Source organism: Acartia tonsa, chromosome 14 (genome assembly GCF_053477335.1).
Source record: "Acartia tonsa isolate MP-2025a chromosome 14, ASM5347733v1, whole genome shotgun sequence".
Classification (NCBI taxonomy): Eukaryota; Metazoa; Arthropoda; class Copepoda; order Calanoida; family Acartiidae; genus Acartia; species Acartia tonsa.
In genome coordinates, this window is record NC_137273.1 from 30318893 (window position 1) to 30346803 (window position 27911).

At 33.5% G+C, this 27911-nt stretch overlaps 2 protein-coding genes and 1 long non-coding RNA gene across 12 annotated transcripts; 1 reads left to right on the forward strand and 2 right to left on the reverse strand.

Annotated features, from left to right (window-relative positions):
* Positions 1–42: 42 nt before the first annotated feature.
* On the reverse strand, positions 43–16621 carry DCP1 (decapping mRNA 1). 6 transcript variants are annotated; one of them, XR_013874742.1, is made up of 19 exons: positions 16567–16621; positions 15221–15313; positions 14923–14990; positions 14077–14154; positions 12972–13059; positions 11735–11809; positions 10415–10474; positions 9905–9957; positions 9087–9174; positions 8024–8096; positions 7557–7676; positions 5693–5758; positions 4944–5066; positions 4552–4688; positions 3834–4089; positions 3345–3403; positions 1887–2335; positions 1231–1526; positions 43–990 (listed from the first exon to the last, which is right to left on the reverse strand). XR_013874742.1 is itself a non-coding variant. In XM_080147654.1 (17 exons), exons 1-17 carry the CDS (start codon positions 16603–16605, stop codon positions 2246–2248), a joined length of 1566 nt encoding a protein of 521 aa, XP_080003780.1. In that variant the 5' UTR covers positions 16606–16621; the 3' UTR covers positions 43–2245. The 6 variants fall into 6 exon arrangements, 1 of the variants encoding a protein (XP_080003780.1); XR_013874738.1 differs by having other exon boundaries at positions 43–1526; XR_013874740.1 differs by having other exon boundaries at positions 1231–2335.
* Positions 6271–7105, forward strand: LOC145306098 (uncharacterized). The gene is made up of 3 exons (XR_013874887.1): positions 6271–6434; positions 6574–6868; positions 7009–7105. It is a non-coding gene; the product is annotated as an uncharacterized LOC145306098 (long non-coding RNA).
* Positions 16621–27885, reverse strand: LOC145305829 (uncharacterized). 5 transcript variants are annotated; one of them, XR_013874721.1, is made up of 14 exons: positions 27659–27885; positions 27207–27282; positions 26616–26728; positions 25897–25972; positions 22549–22701; positions 22066–22198; positions 21354–21445; positions 20885–20942; positions 19960–20069; positions 19683–19816; positions 19169–19486; positions 18461–18565; positions 16898–18230; positions 16621–16711 (listed from the first exon to the last, which is right to left on the reverse strand). XR_013874721.1 is itself a non-coding variant. In XM_080147652.1 (13 exons), the coding sequence occupies exons 1-13, from the start codon at positions 27813–27815 to the stop codon at positions 17905–17907; spliced, it is 1842 nt and encodes a 613-aa protein (XP_080003778.1). In that variant the 5' UTR covers positions 27816–27885; the 3' UTR covers positions 16621–17904. The 5 variants fall into 5 exon arrangements, 3 of the variants coding, with proteins under 3 accessions (XP_080003778.1, XP_080003776.1, XP_080003777.1); XR_013874720.1 differs by having other exon boundaries at positions 16875–18230; XM_080147652.1 differs by having other exon boundaries at positions 16621–18230; positions 19178–19486.
* Between the last annotated feature and the right edge of the window lie 26 nt (positions 27886–27911).

Genomic DNA, 27911 nt, shown 5'->3' on the forward strand with positions numbered 1-27911 from the left:
TAGACCATTCAAATGTTCTTATCTGCGCATTTTCTTATAGAATTTCTGCAATATTATTTTATTATATTATATTTAGAATTAATTTTCTCAAAGACAGGTACATTTACTTACATTCAAAAGTTTTGTAGGTGATTACAGGGGTGTATATTCTGCACAAGATTAATTTTATTCCCCTGCTGCAAATAATATTTCACATTAAATTCAAATTCAATTTCTTATAATTCTAGGGGATTTTTGAATCGGTACATGGGAGGAAAAGTAGCTTTTGGCTGATTTTTCAAATATTTCCCCATATCTTTAGTCCGATTTTCATAAGTTTTCTGGAAAAAGTATCACTTGATGTTGATTGTTGACAGTACACTTTATTTTTATTCCCCCCTATCCCTACTTATCCGGGGATCTCCCAAGCAGAATATACACCCCAGCAAAGTTTTGTAGGTGGTTAAAGAAGAAAAATATGGTTTAAAAACTCAGATATTATGTTAGGCATTTGCTTAATATATGGGCATAGATAATAATATATGAAAATAATCCTCTAACTTTAAGTGGACATCATTTATTTTGTCAATATAATTCAAAACTCTAGAAATTGAAACAGCTGATTAAGCTGGAAATAAAAGATTTATCTTTAGTTTCCATACCCTAACTAGCTCTATGCTAGTAATAATCTTAATTTTTGGTCCAGCAAATAAAATAGAACCATATTGGATTATTAGAAATCTATGAATATTTAATGAGATACAAAAAAAAATAATACATAATGATTAAAAACTGGAAAAATATCACAAAATGAATTAAAAACACATGATAACTAAATTGGTAAAATATTTTGTAATTTTGAAAAGTCAATGCTTTATAAAATTAATAAAAAATGCAGATTTTTTCTGTGAAGGAGCTGCAATTTTGTGTCATTGTTTTTTTGAAAATCTACTTTCTATGGCTACAGTTTGTATAAATAAAATAATTTTAAGCATTTAAATATCATTCACACTGTGCTCATGGAAAAATTAAAGTTAAAAGTTGTCGCTACCCTAAAAGAAAACAACAATTACATTTTATGTTTAAAACCACCAGGTATTTAACTCTTGGAAGAGTGGTGATGACCTCCCCAAAAATAGTTGTAAACCTTCCAAGGGGCTATGAGAGCTGCAATGTTAAGGTGAACCATATCAGTGCAGAATTAGCAAAAAAACTATAGAACTGTGGTTTTCTTTTTTATGTGGCAACAACCTTGAACTTTCTTAATTCAAAAGCACAGAGTGTATGTACTGGTATATAGTAGGGATCTTAAGGGATAAGACATTGGACAATATACCATAAACATTTCTACTTAAGTAGATTTAGGCTGTTGGTGGAAAAGTTTGGACACTGCAATTAAAAAAAGAACCCAAAGTTATCGAGCCAACTTTAAAAAACTTTGGGTACAAGTTTAAGTTACAGTCCAATGTCCCCTTAATTCCTGGTATATTGATAAAAAAGCACATCTTATAACTTGTGATAAAATAAGTTAATACTAGAAAGGTTTACTAGACACCAGAAATTTCCAGGACAGCCATTTAAAACAAGATCTTTTACATTATTATTTTTTTATTTTTTATTTTGGTAACTTCAATACTCCAGCATAGCTTCGAAACCGATTAATGTCCGCTGGATTAGAGCCGGTTCTCGGCCATACTGAACAATAATGTATAGCATCGCATTACAGACAATTTTCCACAAATAAAAAAAAGTTAAAAACAATTTTGTTAGCCCAGGACTTCGACCCCTCAAAGCCTGAACCTGATTTTAATATCCGCGGAAAGCTGTATATGATACGATCCGATAAATAACTATTCTAATTATACTTTATTTAAAAAGAAAAACAACAAACAACAATAAATGACTGCCTGAAGTAGAAAGAAACATGATTTAAGTACATTTATAATATTAAAAATAAAATTTTTATGATCACATTTAATTAAAAAACAACCGTGTTTAATACCAAAAAATTAACAACATTTGGAGTAAATATATTTTTTTCCATCTTGCTACTAAAAATTATATCCCTTCTTTAGGGGATATAGTTTCAAATTTTATCCCTTTAACAGAGATAAATTTCTACTACAGCCAAACGGCATATAAATAGTTCACATGAAAATGAGATAAATAGAACAATGATGAATGTAAGATGGGGGCTGGATTAATCCCCTCAAAAAATGGGACGGGGATTTTTTTTTTCAATGACGTCCCTGCCTAGCCGAAGTTATTATTTTAATCTTTGTTGCAGGGATTGCACGTAGGCCGTGTGAAGCTTCTCTACAAAGCCTTCGTCGTTCTTTAACAGATACTCCATCGCCTAAAATAAAAGGAGAACTATAATAGGACAATTTAAAACAAGGATGACAACATCCATAAAAGCGAAGCACTGAAACGGTAGGACAACGGACATTAACACTTGTATAGTGTCAGAACTGAATAATCAGAATATAAACGTATAAGAGTCGAACCAAAATTGTAAGTAAATTTGTTGAAAAACTGCTTGATACAGGATAATGTTTATGGACATATACATTTTTAGGACTTGATCATAGAGTTGCTTCGCTTATAACATTTTACTTTGTTGTCCCAGGAATTAATATACCAAAAATCAGATCAATCGGATGATTAGATCACATGAAAATTTATTGTTAAAAAAGTAAAAAAAATCTACATGTTTAAAATGGACGTACGGACATTCTGGTAATGATTATAGAGTTGCTACGCTTTCTAAATCGTACAAAACTACTAAAGGAATCACCATACAAAGTTTGAAATCGATAGGACAATTCTAACATGCCTAAATAAACGAAAAAAGCTATCCGCTTCGCTTTTTAAAAAGGTAGAGGCAACAATCTTTTTAACGCGAAGCTTTTCTATACTTAGGGTCAGTTTGTGTGTCTTGTCAAGGATATCGTTAATTTACGCCTGTTAGAATTGTCCTATAGATTTCAACCTTTGCATAACAATTGCTGACAATTAAGCTTTAGAACAAGTAGCAACGCTATAATCGTTACCAGAAAGTCCATTAAAAACATGCTTATTTTTAACTTTTAAGACTTTAGTTTTTTTTTGTAATATGTTTATCACAATGATTCATATGACAATAAGGTATAATATTTTGTAAAGTTTTGCAACTTAAATATTATTATAATTTTGTATAAGACTTATTAATTCCTATATGTTGAACTTATTAAGTTCTGCTGACTGTACAAAAGTTAATGTTCGTTTGTCCTACCATCTGAATTTAGAGCTTCACTTTTATGAATGTTGTCATCTTGATATTAGTATACATATAATGTATTATTAAAATAAATATTTTCTCATACCTCAACCATTTGTCGCTGAGTCAATGGAGTCACTTCTCTCTGGCCCTGGGGATGCATTTCTAAACAAGAACAAGATTAGTTTAATCAAAATTATTAGGGATGTCACATACTGTAGTTGTTAGCTTTGGTTGGGAGAAGCTGAGTTCAAGTCATATCGTAGACTATGCACTTGGTTTACAAATGCTGTTGCAATTTGTCATATTGTAATCACGCAACCTTCCCCAAGATGCCCTAAGGTTGTAAGGGGGAAATTTGTAGAAAGTTAGGATTCTACCTTTCAAGCAACTTAAATCATGCTTTCCCTCATCCATGCTCCTCAATAATCTGAGATTAAGGTGGCTTAATATTATATAATATGGAACACCTGGACAATGGATGATAAATTGATGTACTCTCCCAATTGAATTCTAATAATCAAAATTACTCCTGTTGTAAATCAAAGTTATTAGAAAGAAGGTTGGGGGATTTCATTCTTGTATTTAATGTTACCTTTGGTTGGGACAACATGTCTTGTTCCATTCATGTGAGAGTTCATCTCTATGAATTGTTGTTGCTGTAAATGAAAACTCTCTGTTAACTCAGCTGATTGTCCCGCCACAACACGGTGATGATCAGCTGATTGAGTGTAGCTGGTGGCGCCCCCACCGGTGGCTTGGCTAAACACTAGCGGTGACATAAGCACAGGGCCGCCATTTTTATTATTGTTGTCGCAGTTTTGAATGGTTGACAGCTGCGTCACAGACTTCTAAAATAGATTTAAGAGACTAAGTTGACCGAAAGTGTACGCAAGTTTTGAAACTTAATATACAATAATTTAGACTGCCATCCTAATAAGAGATTAAGGGGGAGGGGAGTTGTACACTTTAAGGAAATTAAAATTTGGTTTAAAATCTTGCACTGGACGTACTGTTTTTAGCCAATCCAATTCTTTTTATAAAATCTCTTGCATGATTGGATCTACCTGTAAAACTTAAAAATTGAATTTTGGCACCTTCCTTCTAGGGGCTAGTTGGGTAAAACTCCCCAAAACACTAAAATCAAAATTTCTAAGCTTATTTTTAAAGATATCGAGAAGATTTTTTTAGTGTGACCTTTTTTTATACATAAATGAGTGAATAAGCCACTACATAATTCATCTCTGCTCTCTCCCTCTCTGAGAGCTTACGTCAATCAACATCCTTATCTATAGGCTGTTGCAGTTTTATACCTGAACAGAAGTGGTCATCTTGACACCCAGCTGTTCCTTCAGTTTGCTGGACAGGTCTCCCAGATTTTCTGAATCTTGGCTTCTAGGTGACATAGACTTTCTGTGCTCCGCTTCCAAACTTTCAACTGTCATGGCGCCTACAGATTAATTCAAATTATTTACCATTTTTAAAAAACCAACCAATCAAATTTAATAAAATTAAGTGGTCAATATTGTACAGTGAACAGATAAGAGAACGTATTTCTAAAACTTTAGGAACCAATATAATTTACAGTCCAATGTCAACGCCCCCCCCCCCCCTCCCCAGCTTGTTTTAAAATATCTTGGAATTTCTCGCCTCAACCCTCCAATTTTTTTTTTACATTAAACCAGTAATAAAAATCCACAACTACCTGTAGGTTTTGAGTTAATTAGGCCAGGCATATTAGGCCCAGAAAATACCATGTTCTGATTGGTTCCTGGAGTCACAACCAACGGGGTAAATCCACCTATGGGCACTGCTCCCATAGCCAAACCTAAACAAATACAATATTCTGATTGGTCCAAGTATGCATAAAGAAGACTTCCCACTATTGGGCACAGACCCTATAGCCTAACCTAAAAATTGAAGGGTAAATTGAGAAGAAATCCATTGATTTTTGATAAAGTTTATTTGATTGCTAAGATCTTGCTTCCAAAGAACAGTTTCAGTTCTCATTTTTGGAGGAAAGATCCAAGGTTTTCAGACTAATATATTATCTTCGGAAGGTTTTAGGCTATTTCTCAACCTCCTCCCACTCCCCTAGCGCTAGGTAAGCAGAGGCCAGTTTAATTAGGGATCTATAGGGATAAGACAATAGCAGATAAATTTATGTATATCCCCAATGATAATACACAAAATTAGACCGTCTGTAGATAAAAATAGTGGTTGAATCGTTTGGACACTCTTATAATCAAAATTTAATGAATGTCACCAAAGTTGTTGAGCCAACGAATAAGAAAAATTTATAATAAAACTTTGGTGACTAGCGCAATAAACATCCCAATGTCTCCTGTCCTCCCTCCCAGAGCTAGATATTATTTTAAACCATATAAACTAAAAAACTTTTTATTTTGAATAAAAAATTATCCCATTGGCCTATCGCTGAATTGTGGAGCTTACCTTGACTGATGGGAAGAGCCTGAATAACACCAGGCATTCCAAAGACTGGCTGGTGGTGCTGCATCCCTGCAACAATTATTTGGTGGAAAAGTTAGAACACTGCCAAACCAAATAATAATTCAATAAAAGAACATGTTTATTTAATTATTGGTACCAGTATATTTAGTAAAAATACACTTTAGTTATCTTGATATATTGTCGAGCATTTGATGAAGAAATGATATAGTCTAGATGTTCGAACCGACCAAAATACTATTGTTGTAGTATTTATCTGTTTAGAGGCTCAGAAACTCCTCCCTATCTACGCCTATGGATTCCCCCCTCTGGCTAGAGGCGAAGACTCGAACCTGCCACTTTCTTCAACGAGAAACAAAGAAACCTAGTTGTAGTTTATATTATTAAATTGACTTAATTTTCCTTTGAAATTTGTTCTTCTTAAATTTAAAAGACCAATTTATTTAAGTATCAGACTAGAAAATTGTATTTATGTATTTGGCCACGTTAAAAATAATTTAAGATAATTAAAGCAAAACTCCATCTTTTTTACACTGCGTGGTCAATCCTTAAAAAGGTAGATTAAATAAAAAGATTTGTTTGTTAACAATTTATATGTAAGAATCTTGTAATGTTAAATTGTAAATCCATTTGAATTTTAACAGTGAAAATGAAAGGCATATTATAATTTCAGAAGTCAAGCAAACCTATTAAAATGAAACTCCAAGTACTATGAGCTTATTGCAAGGTAAAAACATTTAAAATTCTACAATCAAATGAGAGAAAGACAGCCCATAAAATAATGAAAAGAAAACGGGGATAGGTATAAATAGAAATTTGAAATTCAGATGTTAACAAATTTCCAATCTCATGTGAGTTAATTTAAGGATTGACGGGAAACGGTTCTGTTGATATTGCAACCTGGGACGGCCGGGAAGCTGGACTTGTGGACTTGGACCTTCGTGGGCCTCAACTAGCCATTGAGGAGCTGCTTTAACCCACAGAATACTAGGTAACTAATTTGTTGTTGGAACAAATAAGAAAAATTAATAATCATGAAGAAAAGAAACTTGTACAAGGCATATTTCTCCTCCATGCTAATGATACTTTCCTTTTTAAGGATTGGACCCAGTATTCAAGACAAACTGGTGTAGCTAGAAACGGCTCCTGCTACAATTAAAGGTACGGTTCTTCAATATAACAACATATAAGTCTAAACAAAATTGCTCCAAGAAAGATTTGAAATTCATATATGCCCAATCCTTAAATAATTTTCCACTAAATTATTATCTGCTAGTCATCTTATGAAAGCCAATTTTTAGAACACTCTGTGGTGAAGAAAACTTGAACGCCGGCTTTGTTTGAAGAGGCTGGTTGAGGATCTCTGGTGTAACATCTGGGCCAAGTTGAACGTGGAGACAAAAACCTTGCGAAGTAAGTTATATTTAAATAAGCTCAATTCTTAAAAAGTACTTGTTGACAATTCAAAATGACTCTTATATTCAAGTGATAAATGCCTTAGAATTTCAAAGTAGAAAGCCCAAACCTTAAGAAATTAAACATATGTATTGTAACTTTTAAAAATAAAGAAACTGTTGTGTTTTTTACTTATTGGTTTATTTTTCTTTCAGGTTTGTTTTAAACCGTTGTAAACGTGTATCAACAACTTCAGACTAAATCTAAAATGGGTCTGCCAGTTTTGGGCCAACAGAACAAACCCCACTGCCTACAATAACCTGGGTAGGACAATTGTTAAGTACAAGATTTACTCATATATTATAGATAAAAAATTTGTTAGAAATTCCTTTGAGTTAGATGGATTAAGCCGTTATCTGAGGATAATGAATCTATTATTTCATGTTATTCTCACCTGGAACTCCAATAATGCCACCGCCAACCGTTGAAACCGCCACGCCACCCCCCGGAAGGCTGACCAAGCCGCCACCTCCGGGCAGATTTGCGCCAGCACCCGGTAATCCACCATTCATTACTAAAAAAAGAAATGTTAATGAAAGATTTGTTTCTAAACTTCTATGAATATTGAATAGGTAACACTTTAAATTCTCATAAGGAAACAAAAACAAATGATAAAAGTGAATTGGAACACATTTTATAGCCATGAAAGGATACACTTGGCTGTGAAATATACTGGTACCCAAAGTTTTATAAACATTCTCTTATCAATTTCATTCATATGCTAAAAAACTTTTGATGCTATTAGTAAATCTTGATTAGGTAGTCGGTTTAAACTTATTATCTAATCTACAATAAAGAGAGGTGTAATTTGGTTTATTACAAATGCCCTTGTCCTATCCCTTAATATCCCTGGTACTGTACCTGGCTGAGGAGTAACTCTGAGTTGTTGGTTGCTGCTGGCCATGGCGAAGAAGGCATTTACACTTTCGGTTGTCTAAAATTTAAAAACATTAAAAATAAGAAAACTTGTATGATTACTTAGTTAGGTAAATATTTGATATACTCTTTAAGATCAATCTTAAAGAGTATTTCATTGATTTTTCATAAAAAGTTAACAATCACTCACAATAAACTATATAATATACTTGCGGCTTCGCCCCAAACCTCTAGGGGCTTTGCCCCAACAGGTTTTTCAAACTAATTTTTCGTAATTTAGATTTTAAAAATAAATCTTAAAATAAGTTTTTTTTTGGGGGGGGGGGGGTATTTTAAATTTTTTGTGGGGGAGGGGGGTGTCCCACCGCCCAAGAAAATAGTTATAAACCTTTCCGGGACCTATGAGAAGCTACCCTGTAAAGGAGAACCCGATCGGTTCAGCGGTTAGCGAGATCCTTCGCTACAAACAAACAGACAGACAGACATCTTTCTACTTTGTATTATAGACTAGCGGCTTCGCCCCTAGCCTCTAGGAGCTTTGCCCCAAGAGGTGATAAAAAAATTAAGGCGAAATTCGTTAAAGGACCAAGGAAATCTTCTACAAAACATAAAGGACCAAGGAAATCTTCAGCAAAAAAAAAATAAAAAAATGGGGGGGGAGAATTTTTTTGTTTTTGGGGGGGTTGGGGGTGTCCCACCCCCCAGGAAAATAGCTTAAAACCACCACAGGACCAATAGGTATATACCCTGAAGAGTAAAATCCGATCGGTTCAGTGGTTACCGAGATCTTAAAATTCAGTGATAATTTAAATTCTTAAAATAAGTACCAACCTAAGATACCTAGATAAACATTATCAGGCAATTTAGAACATAAATAGAATATTAATCGTGTAAACTCAAATGATTATATAGGTAAGCATGTATTTTGTATTTGAAAAATTGAAAAAAAATATATTCTAGTATTCTAGATTAGGGTGCCGAAAGGGGGGGGGGATAAGAGTCAATACAATTTCATCTACCCCTCTACCTCACCCGCTATACTAATTACCTCTTCTTTGGTGGAGGCAGACTGGGGTTGCATTTGGGGAGGTGGGGCTTTGTTTAGATGGTTGTTATTCTCAGGTTGACTTAATAATCTAAATAAAGGTTAAATTAATATTTATATAGGAGAGAGAGGCGGGGCTTTGTTTAGATGGTTGTTTTTCTCAGGTTGACTTAATAATCTAAATATAGGTTATATTAATATTTATATAGGAGAGGGGGGCGGAGCTTTGTTTAGATGGTTGTTATTCTCAGGTTGACTTAATAATCTAAATATAAGTTATACTAATATACTAGAGAGGGGGGCGGAGCTTTGTTTAGGTGTATGTTAGGTTGAGTAAGTATTTGATTGGAAGAAAGGTTCAGATAATTGTAAACAATTTAACAACTTGAAGTGGCTTATTCCTGCCTTCCGTGTATAACCATTAGAACTTACATTTTAGAAGCCAAGCTTCTCTATCAATTCAAATGTCCGTCTGTCAGCTACATAAAGGGAGAAAAGTGATTTTCTTGGCTGCTATTTAAAACAGAGAGCCGAACTTTTTTGTGTTGAGACTATCCTAACTAAGATGTATCTACCCTAAAACTCGCTTGGCCTATTGGTCTTTTTGTATTACAGATTTTTTTTCATGAGATATATGTTTTTTTCTCATTTTATTATTTAGGTTACAAGGTTTTGTTTATTGGTAAAGATTTTGCTGAACAATGCGCAAAGCATATATGCTTTATAATCTTCTTGATTGTTCTTTTTACTCTTATATTTAGGATTTTAGCTACATATGGATGTTGTAATCCTTGTTTCATAATTATTGGGGGAAAAAATACCTTAAAAGATTTTTTCCCGTGTCCGCATGTGAATTTTGAGTTGCATGATTTATCTAACAATGGATGGGTTAGGTTCAAAGTTTCATAATATTAATTAATGAAGGGGGGGGGGGGGGAGGGAGTTCTGACACTGCGTATTCGTAAACAGGGAGTATAGGTTTTGTCTTAGGAGTGAGAAGTTAGATTATTTGGAAAGAAATTTTCATTTTGGGTAGTTTTCGTATATTTAAAAAAATTAGATTTCATTTGGCCTCCAGGTTCTTTCTGGACAGGTAAAAATTGAAGAACAAATATTTTTTGATGACTTAGAGGTCAACTTATGAAACAAAATATGCATCTTTTTTTAATGTTACTTACATATTTGAAGATAAAAGATGCATATTTTGTTTTATAAGTTGACCTCTAACTCTTAAAAATTATTTTTTCTTTCTTAATTTACTACTTTTTCTTTACTTAATAATTTTCTTCTCTACATATCAATTAGGTATCATGATAAAACTTTGAATATTCCTGTTTTTGAGATTTTTGTTGTTTCATTGTCTCCTCCTCTTTCAATGCTTTGTCCGCTTTCTAAACAAATATCTGATCATGGAAAGAAAACGAAGTAGCGGGTCTCGTCATATTTTCACAATACCTTTTGATAAATTATTTCATGTTGGGTAAATGTAAATCATGATTGCCCCACCCGGTTAGAGCCCTCCGCATGGGCTAGAAATAGGAAAAAAGCTGCTATGAAAATACGACGAAACCCAATACTTCGTTTTCTTTCCATGATCCCAAATATCTGATATCAAGATAAATAACAAGGATGGCATGACAACATCCATAAGAAGCGAAGCATTAATAAATAGACAGGGTTGTATATTCTGCAAATATGTGGCTGGGGGGGGGGGGGGGGGGGCGGGGAATGTAAAGATTAATAGAACTGAAAACATTTTTTTCCATTTTTCTCCCCTGTTTTGATGAGAAAAAAAACTAAAAGAATATGTGAGAGGGGGGAAAATATGATTAAAATAAAAAGTCCTGAAAATATTTTTTATTTTTTCCCCTTCTTAGCTGGAAAAAACTAGGAGATGGGAAAAAATTCCAGCAGGGGAAAAAATTAATCTTGTGAAGAATATACACCCCTGCAATTAGACAAAGTGAGTTAAATAGCAAATGTTCATGTCATAAATAAAGAAGAAAAAATAGGATAATTATAAAAAGAAAATCAAGAAATCTTTGAATATAAAATAAGTAAATTAATATCTTTTGTAGCACGACGGACAGACCAACGGACAGATCAAGTAGACTTGAGGAAGCTTCAAAAACAATCAGCCGATAAAATCACCTTTTCCTAGAAACGTAGATTACAGACGGACATTTAGAAATATCAAGTTGCATCGCAAATTGTCATGTAAACAAAATTTTGCAGCGTAAGATAAGATTTTTTTTGTTGCAAATTATTATGTAATTTGGTAAATAATTTTAACATTGCACAGTATAGTAGCTAGAAAAACAGACGATTTTAAAGTTTGAAGGCCAAAAGAAAGGCATTTCAAATACGTAGGATTTTGTTTAAGTAGATGATAACCTTTTATCAATAAAAGTAATAGTTATCTAAAGAATTTTTTAAAAAATATTAAGCTTTTCTTTACGGACAACTCTATACATCTAGAGAAATTCTAAATATATAATATTCACTAGCGGCAGCGCATTCAGCATCTTATTCTAGGGGCTCTGTATTTGGATGCAATAGTGGGGGGGGTGTAAGGGGGTCTTTACGGACAAACAGATAAAAAATCTTATCTAAATAATAGCAATTTTGGTTAAAAATGGCATAAAACTTACCTGAAAAAGCGCAGTTAATCCACCGCCACCTTCAGCTTTTCTCGCCTTCTTTGCTTCCTGCTCTCTTTCCACTTCCTAGAATTTATTGGACTATGAATTATACTAGTACTCAGTCATCTCATTGGATAGTTCAGTGTGATTTTATTAGTGTCAGGGGGCACTGTAGCTCTGTGGTAACGCACTGAGTTACGGTGGTGAGAATTTGAGTTCTTCTTCTTCTTCTTGTAGGCCAAAATCTTCTCAGTCTGTATCATCATGTTGCCAGATTCAGGAATCTGGCACATTTCAGGGGCTTTAACCATAGATCTCGTGGCGTTAGTATTGTTGGGTTCGCCGGACAGCTAAATAGATGTTCTGTAGTGTGTCCTGGTTGTTGGCAAAGAAGACAAATATCTGGGACAGGTATTTCCTTGCTTATTCTTGACATATAGCTTTTCAGGTAAGTGCTGTAACCTGATCTTAGCTGTGAGAGGGTGGTTCTGGTAACTCTGGGTAGGGCCTTTTCAGAGTCACTTATCTTCGGGGGTGGGGCACCTAGGACTTTGTTGTGCTCCAATTTAGCAATATTCTTGCGTACAGAGTTGGTATGTAAGGCCTTTAATCTCTGCTTGTAGACGTCTTGAGGCATATCAGGTTGAGACATCTGTTTGATCTCGTCGCCAAACTTGGACCTTAAAGTTTCCTTCATCTGGCGACGTGGGGGTGGGGCATTCAAATCGACACGAATGGGGTGGTAGTTCAAACCCACTCGCGTTGCAACTACAACATGTTGTCTCAAATTCTCCAATTCGGATTCACGCAACCTCCCACAGTTGCGTCAGAAGGGAGATTGTTAGGTAGTTTGGATGCCGAATAATCAATTGTATAATACCAACACATCCCTCAATACCAAGCTCCTCTTCGGAGAGCGCCTTTCATTATGGTGACTTCATTTGGAACACGGCGAGGGTGAATAATACAGAGTAGCTGGCATGAGTCAGCGGGTCAAGTAATATTTACTTGAACTGGCCCTAGTAGCTATACTAAGAAACTATGGCTACACGCCCACACACACACATACACACAACTAGCGGATGTTTACCTTGACTAGTTCCTGGATCCTGTTTCCAATCTTCTGGCACTCCTCCCCGGAATAGAACCAGAGCCCATATACATACACATACACATACACACACACACACACACACACACACACACACACACACACACACACACAACCACAACTAGCGGATGTTACCTTGACTAGTTCCTGGATCCTGTTTCCAATCTTCTGGCACTCCTCCCCGGAATAGAACCAGAGCCCCCGGATTTCACTCTCCCGGTTTCTACAATAATAATGTTGTATTTAGGTACACTAGAGTAGAAAAGGGGGTCAGGAAAATAGCCTAAAACCACTTAATAACATTTATAAAGCTTCCCTGAAAAATACAACCAATTCGGACCAGCAGATTTCAATAATTTAAAACTAATAGGAACAAACGTAAGAACAATCAGACCACATAATCAGTTTGAAACTGAAAGTATAAACGTTTAAGTACGAATGAATACGCTCGTATTATAGAATGTAAGCATATCACTGTGGGCTACAATTGAATCAAGACAAAAGTAAGTGCCGAGCCCTGGGACCTATGTAGGGTGAAAATATACATAAATCCTTGATGATTCCAGGTGGAGACAAAATATTTTAGCGGGGTCTTTTGGTTTTTTTTCAATTTAAAGTTCTGAAAAAAAATTGAAAAAAATATGAAAATCTTTAATAATAAACAAACAAAAGATTTTCATATTTTTTTCAATTTTTTTTCAGAACTTTAAATTGAAAAAAAAACCAAAAGACCCCGCTAAAATATTTTGTCTCCACCTGGGATTTATGTATATTTTCACCCTACATAGGTCCCAGGGCTCGGCACTTACTTTTGTCTTGATTTAATTGTAGCCCACAGTGATATGATATGCTACTAAATTATAATATAAACAAAAAGCTTTGTCTTCTAGATATTTCCATCCAGGATTATATATTTATATACGTCCGTCCATTATCAGAGTAAAAATAATCAAACTATACAATTTTCCGATACAAAAATAGCTTTCAGCAGCAAGTACGTCCAAACGGGGATAAGAGATGGGAAACGTCGCAAGGCCTATTTCACAACTCTCTCAAAAATACCGGTTTTGGAAAGGTGATTTTATAGGCAAAAAATAAAAGTTGCAATATCGCCTTTAAAAAGAGGCCGAAACCTAATTTTCGGTTAGATTTCCCATTCCTTATCCCTGACATCCAAGATTCTTAAGAGTGTGTATGTAAGGAGGAGTAATTTCTCCCCAATTAAAAAATGATTTCTTACTTGTAAAGTAGGAAGGGAGGTTGAATCTGAAAGTCCAGTTGACCCGTCACAGGCTCTATATGGTTCTCTGGGTTTAACCTAGATATAAAACAAGGGTGACAACATCCAAAAGTAGCGAAACACAAAAATCATGGATGGAATTACGGACAAGGAGATTTAAAGAGCATTTGCTGAATTTAAGAATCACGAAACATTTCATCACAAAACCTTTCTTACATATTTTAAAATTCATATTATGCAACATGACTGGAATATCGACGGACAAAGTAAATAACATACTGGATGCTCATTTGTGTAGGGAATATTTACAAATCCCATTATAAATTATCTTGAATTACAGCGGAGAAATACACACATATGATTCCCCATAGCGCTATGGACTGACTGACGGTAGAACCAAAGTAGATTATAGAGTAGCTCCGTTACTAAAAATAAGGCATTTCAGTAAAGAAAAAAATAACAACATCCATAATTATTAATAATAAAGAAAATAATAAAGCCTATGCTCAGCAGTCATGGAAATCTTCACAAGCATTGCCAGTCATATAAATTCAAAAAGCTGAAAAGGCCACAATTCCGTCTTGGACAGACAAAGTTACAGAGTAGCTTTGTCACATAAAAGCCAATAAAATGTAATAAACGTTATCTTATTTACTGGCTCAAAAACTATGGGTACTTTTATTGAATTTTTGAATGCAAACTAGAAATGTTCAAATTTTAATGTACAGGAGGGGTATTTAATTTATTCTCATTGAGGATGTAAATTTATCATCCAATGTCTTATCCCTGATCTCATCAAATATGAGAACAATTTAGTCAATACAACAACTACAATCCGTTATTAACCTGTTCATGATGGTAAATCCATATCTGGGCTCCGCCTCCCTCTCAAACAGGAAAAGTGTACCTTCAACCTACAAGTTAAAATAGAATCATCCTATCCTTTTCAAGCCTTACACATGAAAGGATTCCAATGACAAAAGGGAATGATTTTAAAAACGTATTGTTGCAAGAAAGTCCACATAAAAATTTTTAGTTTTAGCTATTTAACAAAGATTTTTAAATTGAAGAATTATCCAATTAACTTAGATTCTTAAAACGATTAAACAAACTGTATTTCAAAGCTCACAAAAAAATATATTACCTCTGTTTTTTCCCATTCTGCTTTATGTGTGTTGAAGTTATATAGAGCTACATTACTGCAGGATAGGTTGATATTCTTTATATATGGATCTATCTAAATTATAAAGAATAATATTACTATAGGATAGGTTGATATTCTTTATATATGGATCTATCTAAATTATATAGAGTAATATTACTATAGGATAGGTTGATATTCTTTATATATGGATCTATCTAAATTATATAGAGTAATATTACTATAGGATAGGTTGATATTCTTTATATATGGATCTATCTAAATTACATATAGTAATATTACTATAGGATAGGTTGATATTCTTTATATATGGATCTATCTAAATTATATAGAGTAATATTACTATAGGATAGGTTGATATTCTTTATATATGGATCTATCTAAATTATATAGAGTAATATTACTATAGGATAGGTTGATATTCTTTATATATGGATCTATCTAAATAATATAGAGTAATATTACTATAGGATAGGTTGATATTCTTTATATATGGATCTATCTAAATTATATAGAGTAATATTACTATAGGATAGGTTGATATTCTTTATATATGGATTTATCTAAATTATATAGAGTAATATTACTATAGGATAGGTTGATATTCTTTATATATGGATCTATCTAAATTATATAGAGTAATATTACTATAGGATAGGTTGATATTCTTTATATATGGATCTATCTAAATTATATAGAGTAATATTACTATAGGATAGGTTGATATTCTTTATATATGGATATATCTAAATTATATAGAGTAATATTACTATAGGATAGGTTGATATTCTTTATATATGGATCTATCTAAATTATATAGAGTTATATTACTATAAGATAGGTTGATATTCTTTATATATGGATCTATCTAAATTATATAGAGTTATATTACTATAGGATAGGTTGATATTCTTTATATATGGATCTATCTAAATTATATAGAGTAATATTACTACAGGATAGGTTGATATTCTTTATATATGGATAATTGTTATAAGGCAACATTATTACAGGATATTTTAATGTCTATGACATAAAGTTTAAGGATGTCTGTCTGTCCGTCTATAAAGCATAGAACCATAATAAAAACTGAACAGATTGGGCTCTTATTTCTAAGGAATATGCCTACAGGTCTTGGAAAGGGTTTAAGCTATTTTCATGGGGAGTGGAATTTAAATTTTTTTTTCTCAAATAATTCCCGACCTCTTGGGGAAGTAACCCCTAAAAGCTAAAGACGCAGCCACTTTTTATATATATATACATAGGGATCAATCTTATTAAAGCGCGCCTTAGAAATATACAAGTTTTTGTTAAAAGTAAATATTTACCTTTTTCAGGGCCTTAAAATTGATATCTGACTCAGACATTATATAAATAAATACTCTGAAAAAACGACAAAGAATTAAAGTAAAGTGCTGCCAGAACGCAGGTCATAGGTTTCAATGGTTCAAAAGTTTACACATTATAACTACACTATAAAAAACGTATTTCTGTAAATGAAACTTTATTTACAATTCTCAGGGATTAGACGATGGAGGATAAATTTAATTTACCTCGATTTATATTGTGACCAACAAATCAACTTTCTGTAGACTGTTAAAAAGATCATAGATTTTTAAATTGTATAAAAAGTTACATTTATAGGATTAGATTTTATACAGTGTACATGCTTAAAATATCAAGATGATTAGAATAAGAAATTTATTTTAACAGTATCAAATGATAGGAATTTTCTTCATCTAAACATTTTATCATGTATGTATGTACACAGCAATCATACATAACAAATATTACAAAACAAATTGTTTTTACGTTAAAAAACTAAATCAGTTACAATTCATAATTAAAATAATTTCCAATGTGGCTTCGAAACCGATTAATATCCGCTGGATTAGAACCGGTTCTCAGCCACACTGAAAAATTATGTATAGCATCGAATTACTGACAATTTTCCATGAATATTAAAACAAAAATCATAGATTTAACTAGCTTTGTTAAGACTGACCTTCGGCCTTTCGTGGCTAACAAAACTTGTTTTAATCTAGCAATTTTTCAATTTATTATCCACGGAAAGCTATCTATTAATCTATATCACGATGCGATAAATAACTATTTCCTAAAAAATAATATAAATTTAACATACACTCTTTCAATCAAAAGCTTTCAAGAAGATTTTAAAAGTTTATATTTCATGACATGATTTTTTTGGAGGTACAATTATTTTATGCACCTAACTACAAAATTATTTTCAAGTCCCATTTTTTAGTGTCTATCATCATCACTATTACAATTGAAGAACAACCTATTAAACAATATTGATTAAGAAAAGAATATAAATTAGATTTAGGTATAAACAATGGGGAAGGATTAGGAATTAGCTTCTCAAGTTTGAAGTAGGTATAGATAGATTGATAGAAGCATAATTTTAAAAACTTATTTTTGTTTATGAAGATTTACTTTCGAGTCAACAAAAAAAACTGCACTGTTTTGGTTTATTTTTTTATTTGTTTATTCATGGATGTTTCTGTTTATAATACAATTCTATAAATTAAGTTTTTTAGTCTTAAATAGGTATGCAGTTTGAATAAGGGAAAATATTTGACAAAGAAAATTTGTGGACTTTTATAAAATGCCACTTAACCCCACACATCCGGGGGGGATCCAACTTAGCTTGGTGGGGGAGGTGGGGGCGGGGCAGCGCCTAGAATACCACTAAGAGCTCCGCCGCCCTGTCCACCGCCACCCCAACCGCCTCTACCGCCCTGCTGACCACCACCCGGCGGTCCCCAGAAGCCTGGCGGCGGCACACCCCGTGGTGGAGGCGGTACAGGGCCAGGTCCGCCCTGTCCTGGTCCACCGCCCCAGCCGCCCTGATTTTGTGGCGGACCTCCTGGAGGTCCCCAGTTGGCCGGTCCTCGGTCAAATCGGCTGGTGTGACCGCTACCGCCGCTGCCGTGGTGACCACCTCCTGGTGGTCCGCTGTTCCAACCGCCTAAAAAATATTTTTCAATAGAACTTTTAAATAATTAACTTTCTTTTAATAGTGGCAGCGCCCCTAGCATTTAGTGGATTCTGTATTATTTATATCATTAATACAATTAACTGTCAGCTATAAATAGTGTAATTTCGTATAGTAAAACTTTTATTTGGTGAAATAAAATCTTCCAAATGATTAAATATGATCATATATCAGGCATAAAAATATAAAAAATATGAATTAACCTTGTTGTGGGGGTGGTTGATGATTGTTGGGTGGGCCTCCCCATCCCCCTCCACTTGGGGGTGGGCCACGTGGGGGTCCTCCTCCCCAGCTGTTTCCTGCGGGTCCTACATCAAATAAAATATTAGAATGAAATACTTTTAAAAATTTTCAGTATGGCTTCGAATCAGACTAATTTCCGCTGAATGAAAACTAGATCTGAGCCGTAACAAAAGAATATTTATTATATTGTAAGTATAGACAATTGTCCACAAACAAAATTAAATATCTCTGGATTAATCCCTTTCTGGGTAAACAAAAAACTTGAATATTTTTCATAATTCTAATAATTTTCCAATTTGCGGAAAACTGTTTATAATAGGACCAGGAGTATCATAATGATAGATAAATCAAACTTTCATTTAATTTTGATTAAAAAACAATAACATATGCCTTTGGTACTTAGCTTGTAAATAGTAAGGAAAAGAAGAGTTGTAAAATAATTTGACCATATTTGTCTTTTCCCTTTAGTAAACTACAGATACCTAATCACTTTCAATTTAAGCCAGGAAATAGAATTAAAATAATAAAAAACCTTAGTTATTGGTTGAAAAGTTAAGACACAGCTAGACACATAAAACTCAAGTCTAATGAAACTACTAAGAATTTTTTTTAGAAAAAAAATTTCTACAAAATGGCTTATACTGGCTGTGTCAATGTGTAAATCAAACCTCTAGGACCTGTGTTCCAGGAATTATTTGGGGGCGGCCCTTGGGGCCCTCCTCCCCCACCGCGGGGTGGTGGTGGCCCAGGGGGTCCTCCACGATCCCAACTGTTCAGACCACGTCCACCTCCGCTTGACGGGCCCATCAGCGGCTGCGGAGCTGCGTTTGATCGTCCGCCACCTGCGGATGGGGCCATAGGACCGCCGCCACCACCCCTGGGGGGTGCTGGGGGCGGACCCTCGCCCAACTCTGCCATCAGAGACATGTACTCGGCGTCAATATTGTTTCTGTCCGGAGGACGTCTGTTGTCATTGAAGGCAGCTCCTGAAAATAAATTGCTTTGAAATTTTTTTTTTATTTGAATTATTTTTGTTGGGCATAGAAAATAAGACAAAATCTAAAGTATCAAACAAAAATATAATATGGAGCAATCTTTACAGAGACATAAAAAAAATTAAAAGTTAAGTTTAACGGCAAAATTAAATACCTTCTGCTCCATCCATAAAGAAATAAACTTTACCTGGACGTCTGGATTTACAATCTGCCGCAATATGGCCATTACCGCCGCACGCCGTACACGTCACGCTGTTCGTCACGTTGGGCTTGTCTTGACATTGCCATGACTTGTGGTTGTCTGCGCCACAGTTAGTGCATCTAAATAAAACAAGGATGACAACATTAATAGCTAAGGAAAGGATAACTATATCAATTCATCTGTTTGCAAGATCCTTTGGTACAAACAGATAGACAAACATCCTGCTATTTTATTATATTATTTTAAAAATCCAAATTCTTACTTAACAACTCCATCCTCTCTGAGAGTACCATTAAGAAGAGCCAACTCTCGGAGCTGAACCTTACGCAGCTCGTTGGAGCCCTCAGGACGCTCGATACCCTCTTGAATTATCTAAAATCAAAGAATATTTATTTATCGTGTCGTATTATTAACAGCTTTCAGCGGATATGAAAATGTACAATTACAAGATTTAATTCAAACCATTTTTTTTAACCCCGAGATGTCGCAGTCGAAGTCACGGGCTAACAAAACTGGTTTTAATATTATGATTGTACATTTAAATATTTGTAGAAAACTGGGTATAATACGATACGATACATGATTTTTCAGTATGGCTTCTAGTCCAGCGGATATTAATCGGTTTCGAAGCTATACTAGAAATTTTACTCCAAAATTGTTTTAGCCATTTAATTAAGAGATCAAAAGGTCTTAGAAAAACATTAAATGAAAATAGAGTGTTGAAGTTGTATGTTACAGGGGCCATATCTTCAAGGAGAGTGACGTATCTCCAACCCTCAAAATAGCCTAAAACCTCCCCTGCACCAATAAAAAGTTTGGTTTAATCGATACAGCCATTTATGCAATTTTAAATGATTTACATGCAGACAAGAAAATACATTTAATTTAAAGGGGTAGATTCACGAAATGCATTTGAACTTAATTTAGTGAACCGCATATTTTTTCCTAGTTAATGGGTTAACTACGCTTATATAGCATATATTTGATATAAATTCAATTTTCTACCACGAAGTTTTTGAAATATCAAGACTTGAAAATTATCTTTTTGTGATATATGCAATTTAAAAAGACGATTTTCTTGATATATCAGATATGCATTTCGTGAAACTACCCCTTTTAACCTAAAAAAATCCTCGAAAATCTGGGGGGGGGGGAAATCTTCAAAAATTTGGATTGATTGACGATACCTGCTTAACTCTGGCCACAGCCTTAGTTACTGCAGCTGCTTCAACAGATGTAATGTACCTAAATCATTAACATTTCAAAATTCTGAGATTTAAAAAATAAATACCTATAGAAAATAAAAATAATAACTATATGTGATATTAAAAGTTTAAAGTTAAACAGACAAAAAAGATTTTTATATTGAGAGCTTTCAATCTGTGCATTAAGTTTAAGCTTTATATGATGGTTCAAAATGAAACTATAATGTGTTTCATGGGATATGCAGTTCCTTTAACCCTTTATAAACAAATATCTACTTAACTTGATAATGTGTGTGTACAGAGATTTTTTACAGATAAAGTTAAGCCGTGTATCTTGAAAAACAGAAAAAATCAATTTCCCACATAGCGTTAGGAACTTCTAACGGACGAACAGAGAAATATAATCATTAAGTAGCTTCGCTACTAATAAAATAAAAAAACAATGACTTACGCATGAAGAGGTTCATTTTCTCCGGGGAGAGGGAAGCCATTATTGTTTCCCACCTTACCCTCCTTCACGGAACCCTTTCCACGGATAATAATCTAAAAATAATATATATTGTTTAAATAATAATCATAATATCTTTAATTAAAATGAAGCTTATGTGAAAGAGCTTAATAATTTTGAACTCTTTTTGGTGAAAGTCTACATGTCAATTTTGAACATTTTTACATAATATATCTTTTAAATTGATTTTTAAGCATTGATTACTTACTGAGACGATTTGGCATAGTTTTTAAGTAAAGCATCTTTATAATCAAGTCTTATAATGTAAATAAGTCCATGTTTAAGAATATTTGTGACAGAGAGATAAACTAAACAGTATACAGTTTTGTTCAGACTTAAAAGTTATTTTTCGCATCGTATTATAAACAGCTTTCCGCGGATATAGAAAGTACAATTATAAGATTAAAACCAGTTTTTATATTCGTAGAAAGCTGGATATAATACGATGCTAGACATGGTTTTTTCGTATGGATGAGAACCGGTTCCTATCCACCGGATTCGAATGAATACGAGAAAATATATTAACTTTGAAATTGCTATTACTCTGTAATATTCTATTCATTAGTGATCGTTTGTCTGATTTGTTGAGTTTCACTTTAATGGATGTTATCATCCTTAATCTTCCTTATCTATTAACCAATCTTAAAAATCATACCTTGGCTCCTGTCTCCTTTTCTAATGCCTTGAGAGTGTTACCCCTGGGACCAATGATGAGACCCATGAAATTAATGTCGGGATGGTTGTCCTGGGGTATCATTACTTTGTCTGACACCTTGATTGTCGGCGCCCTGAAACAGAAAGAATTATTAATTGACAGTTTTCGCGGAAAGGAATATCATCATATGAAAAATCTGTAGCAAATCTAGAGATCTATATGTTAATTCAGAGATCTTAAGGGATAAAACAATGAACGATATATTGATATACAGTACATAAACAAAATTGCCCCTTCTGTAGATTTTAACTGTTTTGACACTAACCTTAATATACTAATTAATAAAAAATTTAATAAGTCCCCAAACGTTGTTGAGCCAACGAATAAGAAAACGTTATTATAAAACTTGGGGGACTAAATAAGCAGCCCAATGTCCCCTCCTCCCCCCCCCCCTAGCGAATTTTTACAATTTCATCTACATACCTATAATCAGTCGGTGGCTTGAATTCCGGATTAATCTTCTGCATCCGTGTGATGGCGTTGTGCCGTTCCTCCTCCAGCTTCTTGCGGGTCCTGTACTCCCTCGTGTTCATCCTCTTGCCGTCACTCGAGTAGATGGGCTCGGGGCTCGGAGACCTGAAATTTATTCGTAAAAAGGGGGGAACATTTCCCACAAAGTTTGCCCAGAATTACTCACAAGATTAAATGACATTGTAGTTTTTAAAGAAAACTTGAAAAAGTAGGTATTTTACACGAAACATTAATGTACAATACATCCCCATTAATGATAAACAAAACCCCCTTCTGTAGACCAAAACCATTTATTGAATAGTTTGGACTAAACAAGATTTAATAAATGTACCGAAAGTTTTTAAGAAAACGAAAATGCGCCTCATTTTATCGCAAATGGCCTTATCCCTTAAGATCCTTAAAATGTTGTCATTTAATCCAGTGATTAGTTATGGCATTCTTTGTGAGAAACATCTTTAATTTCATATATCAGACTTCAGCGATTGTTTTTAATTTTCATAATTTTGATTACTTGGGTACCTATCTGTACCTATCTAATTTCATTCGTCATGTGCAAAATAATATTTATTTACAGCAACTTTAAATGCTACTTTTGAAGATTAAAAACAATCGTTCAAGATAAAATTAAAATATTTACTATAAAACTAAATTAGTATTTATTTACAGCGAGAGACAGCCAAAGAAAACTTTTCAGTTTATATAGACAAATTTTAAAAGACCTAACATAAAGGAAAGTTGTTAAAAACGGGTTAAGGCATTAATTACGATTTATTGGTCCTAAAAAGGGCCGTGTTGTGGAAAAGGCTTTAATATAACGGACTTACTAAAGTTAATTAAAGAGTAGCTACGCTTCTATGTCAGTCTATAAATAAAAATAATTCGATTTTACACCACACGTCAAAACTCGGCTATCCTGATCAAATTAAGAAGAACTTTATCAATATTCTTACACTAGAAAAATTATTGGGTACTCGACATATATACAACCAAACGAAATTAATATAGTGGATGTATTTTTGTCAAAATGGCGTTTGTGGAAGTTCTAGAGATAATTTGCCTATTATACATTTAAAAATGATATTTATACAGAACATCATATGTTTAGCTGTAGATTTTTAACACATTTTGACATAAAATACATCCAGCTGTATTTCTGCTGGTTGTAAAAATAGTAGCATCCCAAATTAATATATTCTTGCTAAAAGATTAAAGATTATTAGATAAGGAAAAATATTATTATTATTTCCTGAAATTAAATTATTACGTAAATTAGACCTATATTTTCTTTTAAAACCTAGAAATTTTATATAAATTAATTAAAAATTAGTTAAGACACCTAGAAATGAAATAAAGTTAGAATTAATCCTGATAAAAAGGGGAGAATTAGGATATTATTTTCTTTAGAATTGTGTTTATTACAATAAACAAAATTACTATTAATTATTAGGTGTTATCTAAAAATCCTGAAATTGTTATTATAGGGTAAAGCGGGGCGAACTCGGTCTTTTTTTCGGTTTTTTGAACCTGCAAATCGTAAAAATTATTTTTTTTAAATGGGACCAAGACCAGTAGAAAGATCTTGGAAAAGTCGATCAGGTCCTAAAAGGACGTAAACCTAGGACTTTGGGAAGTTTGTCAAAATTGATCTCTAAAACGGCACCGACTTCGCCCCGCCTTGAGGCGAAGTCGGTAGGGCATTTTCAAGCTTCGAAAAATCGATGACGTATTGATTTTATTACAGCATGCCCAAAAGGTAAAAGTTGCTAAATGTAATAAAGAGTATGCACAAAAAAATTTATTAAGATAGGTCAATTTTTTCTACCAAAAAAAATAATTTTTCCGAAGTACGCGAAATTTGACTTTTTTTTCGAAATTTTTTTTTGATAAAAAACATAAAAATACTACTAGAAAAAATAACTTTTTATGACTTTAAAGGCCTGATCCTTAAAATTCAGGCAATTTTGAATAGATTTGGCCAAAAAAAAATTAGTTCTATTAGCAAAATTTCCTAAAAAAATCAAGTTGAAAAAGAGAAAAGTTTGGCAAAATCTGTGGTCGATTTTCCAGCTTCAAAAAACCTATGACATATTGATTTAATTACAGCATGCCCTAAAGGTTAGAGTTGCTAAATGTAATAAAGAGCATTCACAAAAAAAATTATGAAGATCGGACAATTTTTTCTACAAAAAAAAATATTTTTTTTCTAAGTACGAGAAATTTGACTTTTTTCTCTCGAAAATTTCACTTTTTTATATAAAATTGAAAAAGTTAGTATAAAAAGTGAAAAAACCGAATTCGCCCCGCTTCACTTTTAGTCGATTTAAGAAAAAACTATACAAGCTTTTTTAAAGTTTTAAACGGAAATGGATAGCCTATTAGATTCTTAATAAGTCCCCTGAAGACGTCTAAGCTCTAGCTCTTACCAGTTTTTGTCCAACTTACCGTTTTTCCGACCGAAGCAAAAAAATCAAAAAAAAAATTTTTGTCGTCCGACTTTAAGACCCAATAAGTACCCTAAAAATTCATCTTACAAAAATTTCATTTTATACTTTTTTGTAGGCAATTTAATAAGGAACAAATTTGATTTTATGTTTTTTTTCTGTCAGTCGATTAGAACATGGAGAAAAATGTCATTTAATGAAGGTGGTCAAAAAAATACCGACTTCACCTCAAAACCGAGATCGCCCCGCTTTACCCTACTTAAAAAGGAAAGTTATTAAGATTATTTCCTGAAATGGATTATAAGTTAGAATTATAAAGTGTTATGAAATTAGATTAATATTTTTTTTTCAATTCCCATCCAAAAAATCTACGAAAATCGATGTTTTTATCATGAATATTGAATAAGTTCAGCTTTAATCATTTTTAAATAGGTAACTTTAAAACTAGTAAACGGTAATTTACTACCTATACAGGAATAGATATAACATCCAAAGAAGATCTATTATGCCTTTAATAGTATAGTTTTGTTTTTTTAATCAACTATAGTATTCTCCTTGTGGTATATAAAGTCTAAGACAATAAGTAGATTTTCTTCGAGTGGTATATCCTTGAACCAGTCTTTAGTATGACGTGGACACTAGCCCAAATGACCGAACTAAAAAACTCCAAAACTTTAGTAAACTATACAATGTGCTTATGAAGCAAAGAAAATAACCAAACACATTATTATTATCAAGATACTTAGAATTTCCCAGATTTTTGGGACTCTGATATTGAATTATCAAAATCATCTCCAAAAACACAACATAGGGATGCTGCATGTAGAGGAGGAGAAATTGAGAGTTTGTGTGACGTCACCTATCCTCCGGATTGGGGGGTATGCCCAAGTCGCCAGTCCTCAGCTTTCTCGTCGTGTCTTCAATTCTGAGCTGCACTGCAAAAGGGAAAGGTTATGGGCGCAAAGGCCCATAACGAGGTTAATTTTGGACGGCCATGATAGATACATATCATGCACAGCCGAGTATGATATGCGTGATCTTATTTATCACATTATCAATCATATGGATGGTCATCTGTGGCGGGATGTTGTTCTTAAAGAGATTTGGAAGGCTAAAGCTTTTTTTTATGGAGGGTAGGGAAGGAACATTGGAGCGTAAATTATTCTGGTATCCAAATGTGTATAAACTAAAAATATTCTCTCATTTGTTAATTTGCAATCGTTGAAGGAACAACGGCAAATCGACTTATCTACAAATCATTCTGCCCTCATATTCATTGAAAGTGATACAACTTTAAATTGTTTTAAGCTAGGTTAATAATGAAAGCCCCCCAAAATCTCTTTAATAAATGACCACATTACATACAAATATTTCTCATTATTATTATTATCTTAGCTCAAGTGTATATGTCCTGAAATCTTTTAATTAGGCCTGAAAAGAGCTAAAGAAATAAAAGATATGATTAGGATTATTGATTAGACATTATTAATAATTCCTAGGACTTAAAATTACATTATTTTCTTTGTAAAAATATACTTACATGTTTGTTTAAAAATGTAATAAAGAATGGATACTTACATAGATAGGCTTCCTCCTGTTCCTTGGATAACCCTGCGGGGATCATGGTGGGTAGGCCGGGGATACAACACTTACTATTCTCACTCTCCCATCTTGACTTACGCTTCTTTCTCCTTAATATTCAAAAATTCAAATATATTGATTATGTTATAAATGTTTTTAAATTTTCACCTTTTTAAATACTTAACTAGCGGCTGCTCACCTAGTATATAGGGGAGGACACTGTAGGTAAGGAAAATAGCCTAAAACTATCACAAAACATTTTCAAAGCTTCCTACACGGACTTTATGGGGAAACATTTAAAATATCTTTGGAGTTTGTTTTTGGCTACTTTCCTGGCCTACACTAAGTCTAGGGGTGAAGTAACTATTACAATAATGTATTTACAGACTGAGTGCATTATTAACGTAGTAGATTCTATTACATTTTAACATAAAGTATTTTCTATTGTAAAATTGAAAAAAAATGCAATACCCAACTAAACCTAATTACCAAGAACATTACTTTGTCTTCAAGAGACCCCGGCCCCGGTTCTCCAATTTACTTATCTGTTAATGGCCAACATAAAAGTTGAACTTGGGCTTTATCTACCTTTCCTCCCGGCTCTCAGTGCGTCCCCTATCATCTCCATCATCAGCTGATCGCTTCTCCCGCTTTATTTCAGGAACTAAAACAAAAATTATTATTTCCCTATCTGCCCAAAAAAGGAATTCTCAACATATGCATTTTTTTGTTTCAATTTAGTAACATAATATTCAATACTTTAATAATGCCGTCGTATTGTTACTTCACTGTATTGCTATTGGCACAATATAGGAATTAATCATCCAGATAGACTTTAAGTTTATATAATATGTATATTACAAAAAGTAAATACCTATATTTATTTAGGAGTACTAGAAATCATTTTTAAAGTGAATAGAATTGCTAATAAAATTTACCGTAAAAACATCTATTGTATATAAAATGAATTATCTAATTCTTATAGGTAAAATGTTCAGTTTTATAATTAGCATAAAAAAACTGAAAACTCTGCCTCTAACCTTTACCATCATTTCCGCCTGGCCCCTTCATATAGGAAGGATTTAACAGGGATGGTCCACCGCTGCCCAACAACCCGCCACCGCCGCCAAGTGGCCGCCGAACCTGCCCGATGGGCAAAGTGTTGGCGGAACCCGCCATTGACCCGCGTGACGACATTGTGCCGACTTTTTTTCCGCTTGTTCAAAACAAGATTATCTACAATTCTGAAAATTATTGAACAATTTAATAATTTAGAATAACAAGGATGACAAT

Excerpts from the sequence above, each read along its gene's own strand:
- DCP1 (XM_080147654.1), bottom strand. The coding sequence starts at position 16,605 with ATGTCTGAGTCAGATATCAATTTTAAGGCCCTGAAAAAG. Across the intron at positions 13,060-14,076 it reads CCTCCCTTCCTACTTTACAA|AAACCGGGAGAGTGAAATCC; the intron begins GTAAGAAATCAT and ends TTATTATTGTAG. Across the intron at positions 9,175-9,904 it reads ACGGGAAAAAATCTTTTAAG|ATTATTAAGTCAACCTGAGA; the intron begins GTATTTTTTCCC and ends ACCTTTATTTAG.
- LOC145305829 (XM_080147650.1), bottom strand. The coding sequence starts at position 27,815 with ATGTCGTCACGCGGGTCAATGGCGGGTTCCGCCAACACTTTGCCCATC. Across the intron at positions 26,729-27,206 it reads ACTGAGAGCCGGGAGGAAAG|GAGAAAGAAGCGTAAGTCAA; the intron begins GTAGATAAAGCC and ends TTGAATATTAAG. Across the intron at positions 19,487-19,682 it reads TTGTAAATCCAGACGTCCAG|GAGCTGCCTTCAATGACAAC; the intron begins GTAAAGTTTATT and ends ATTTATTTTCAG.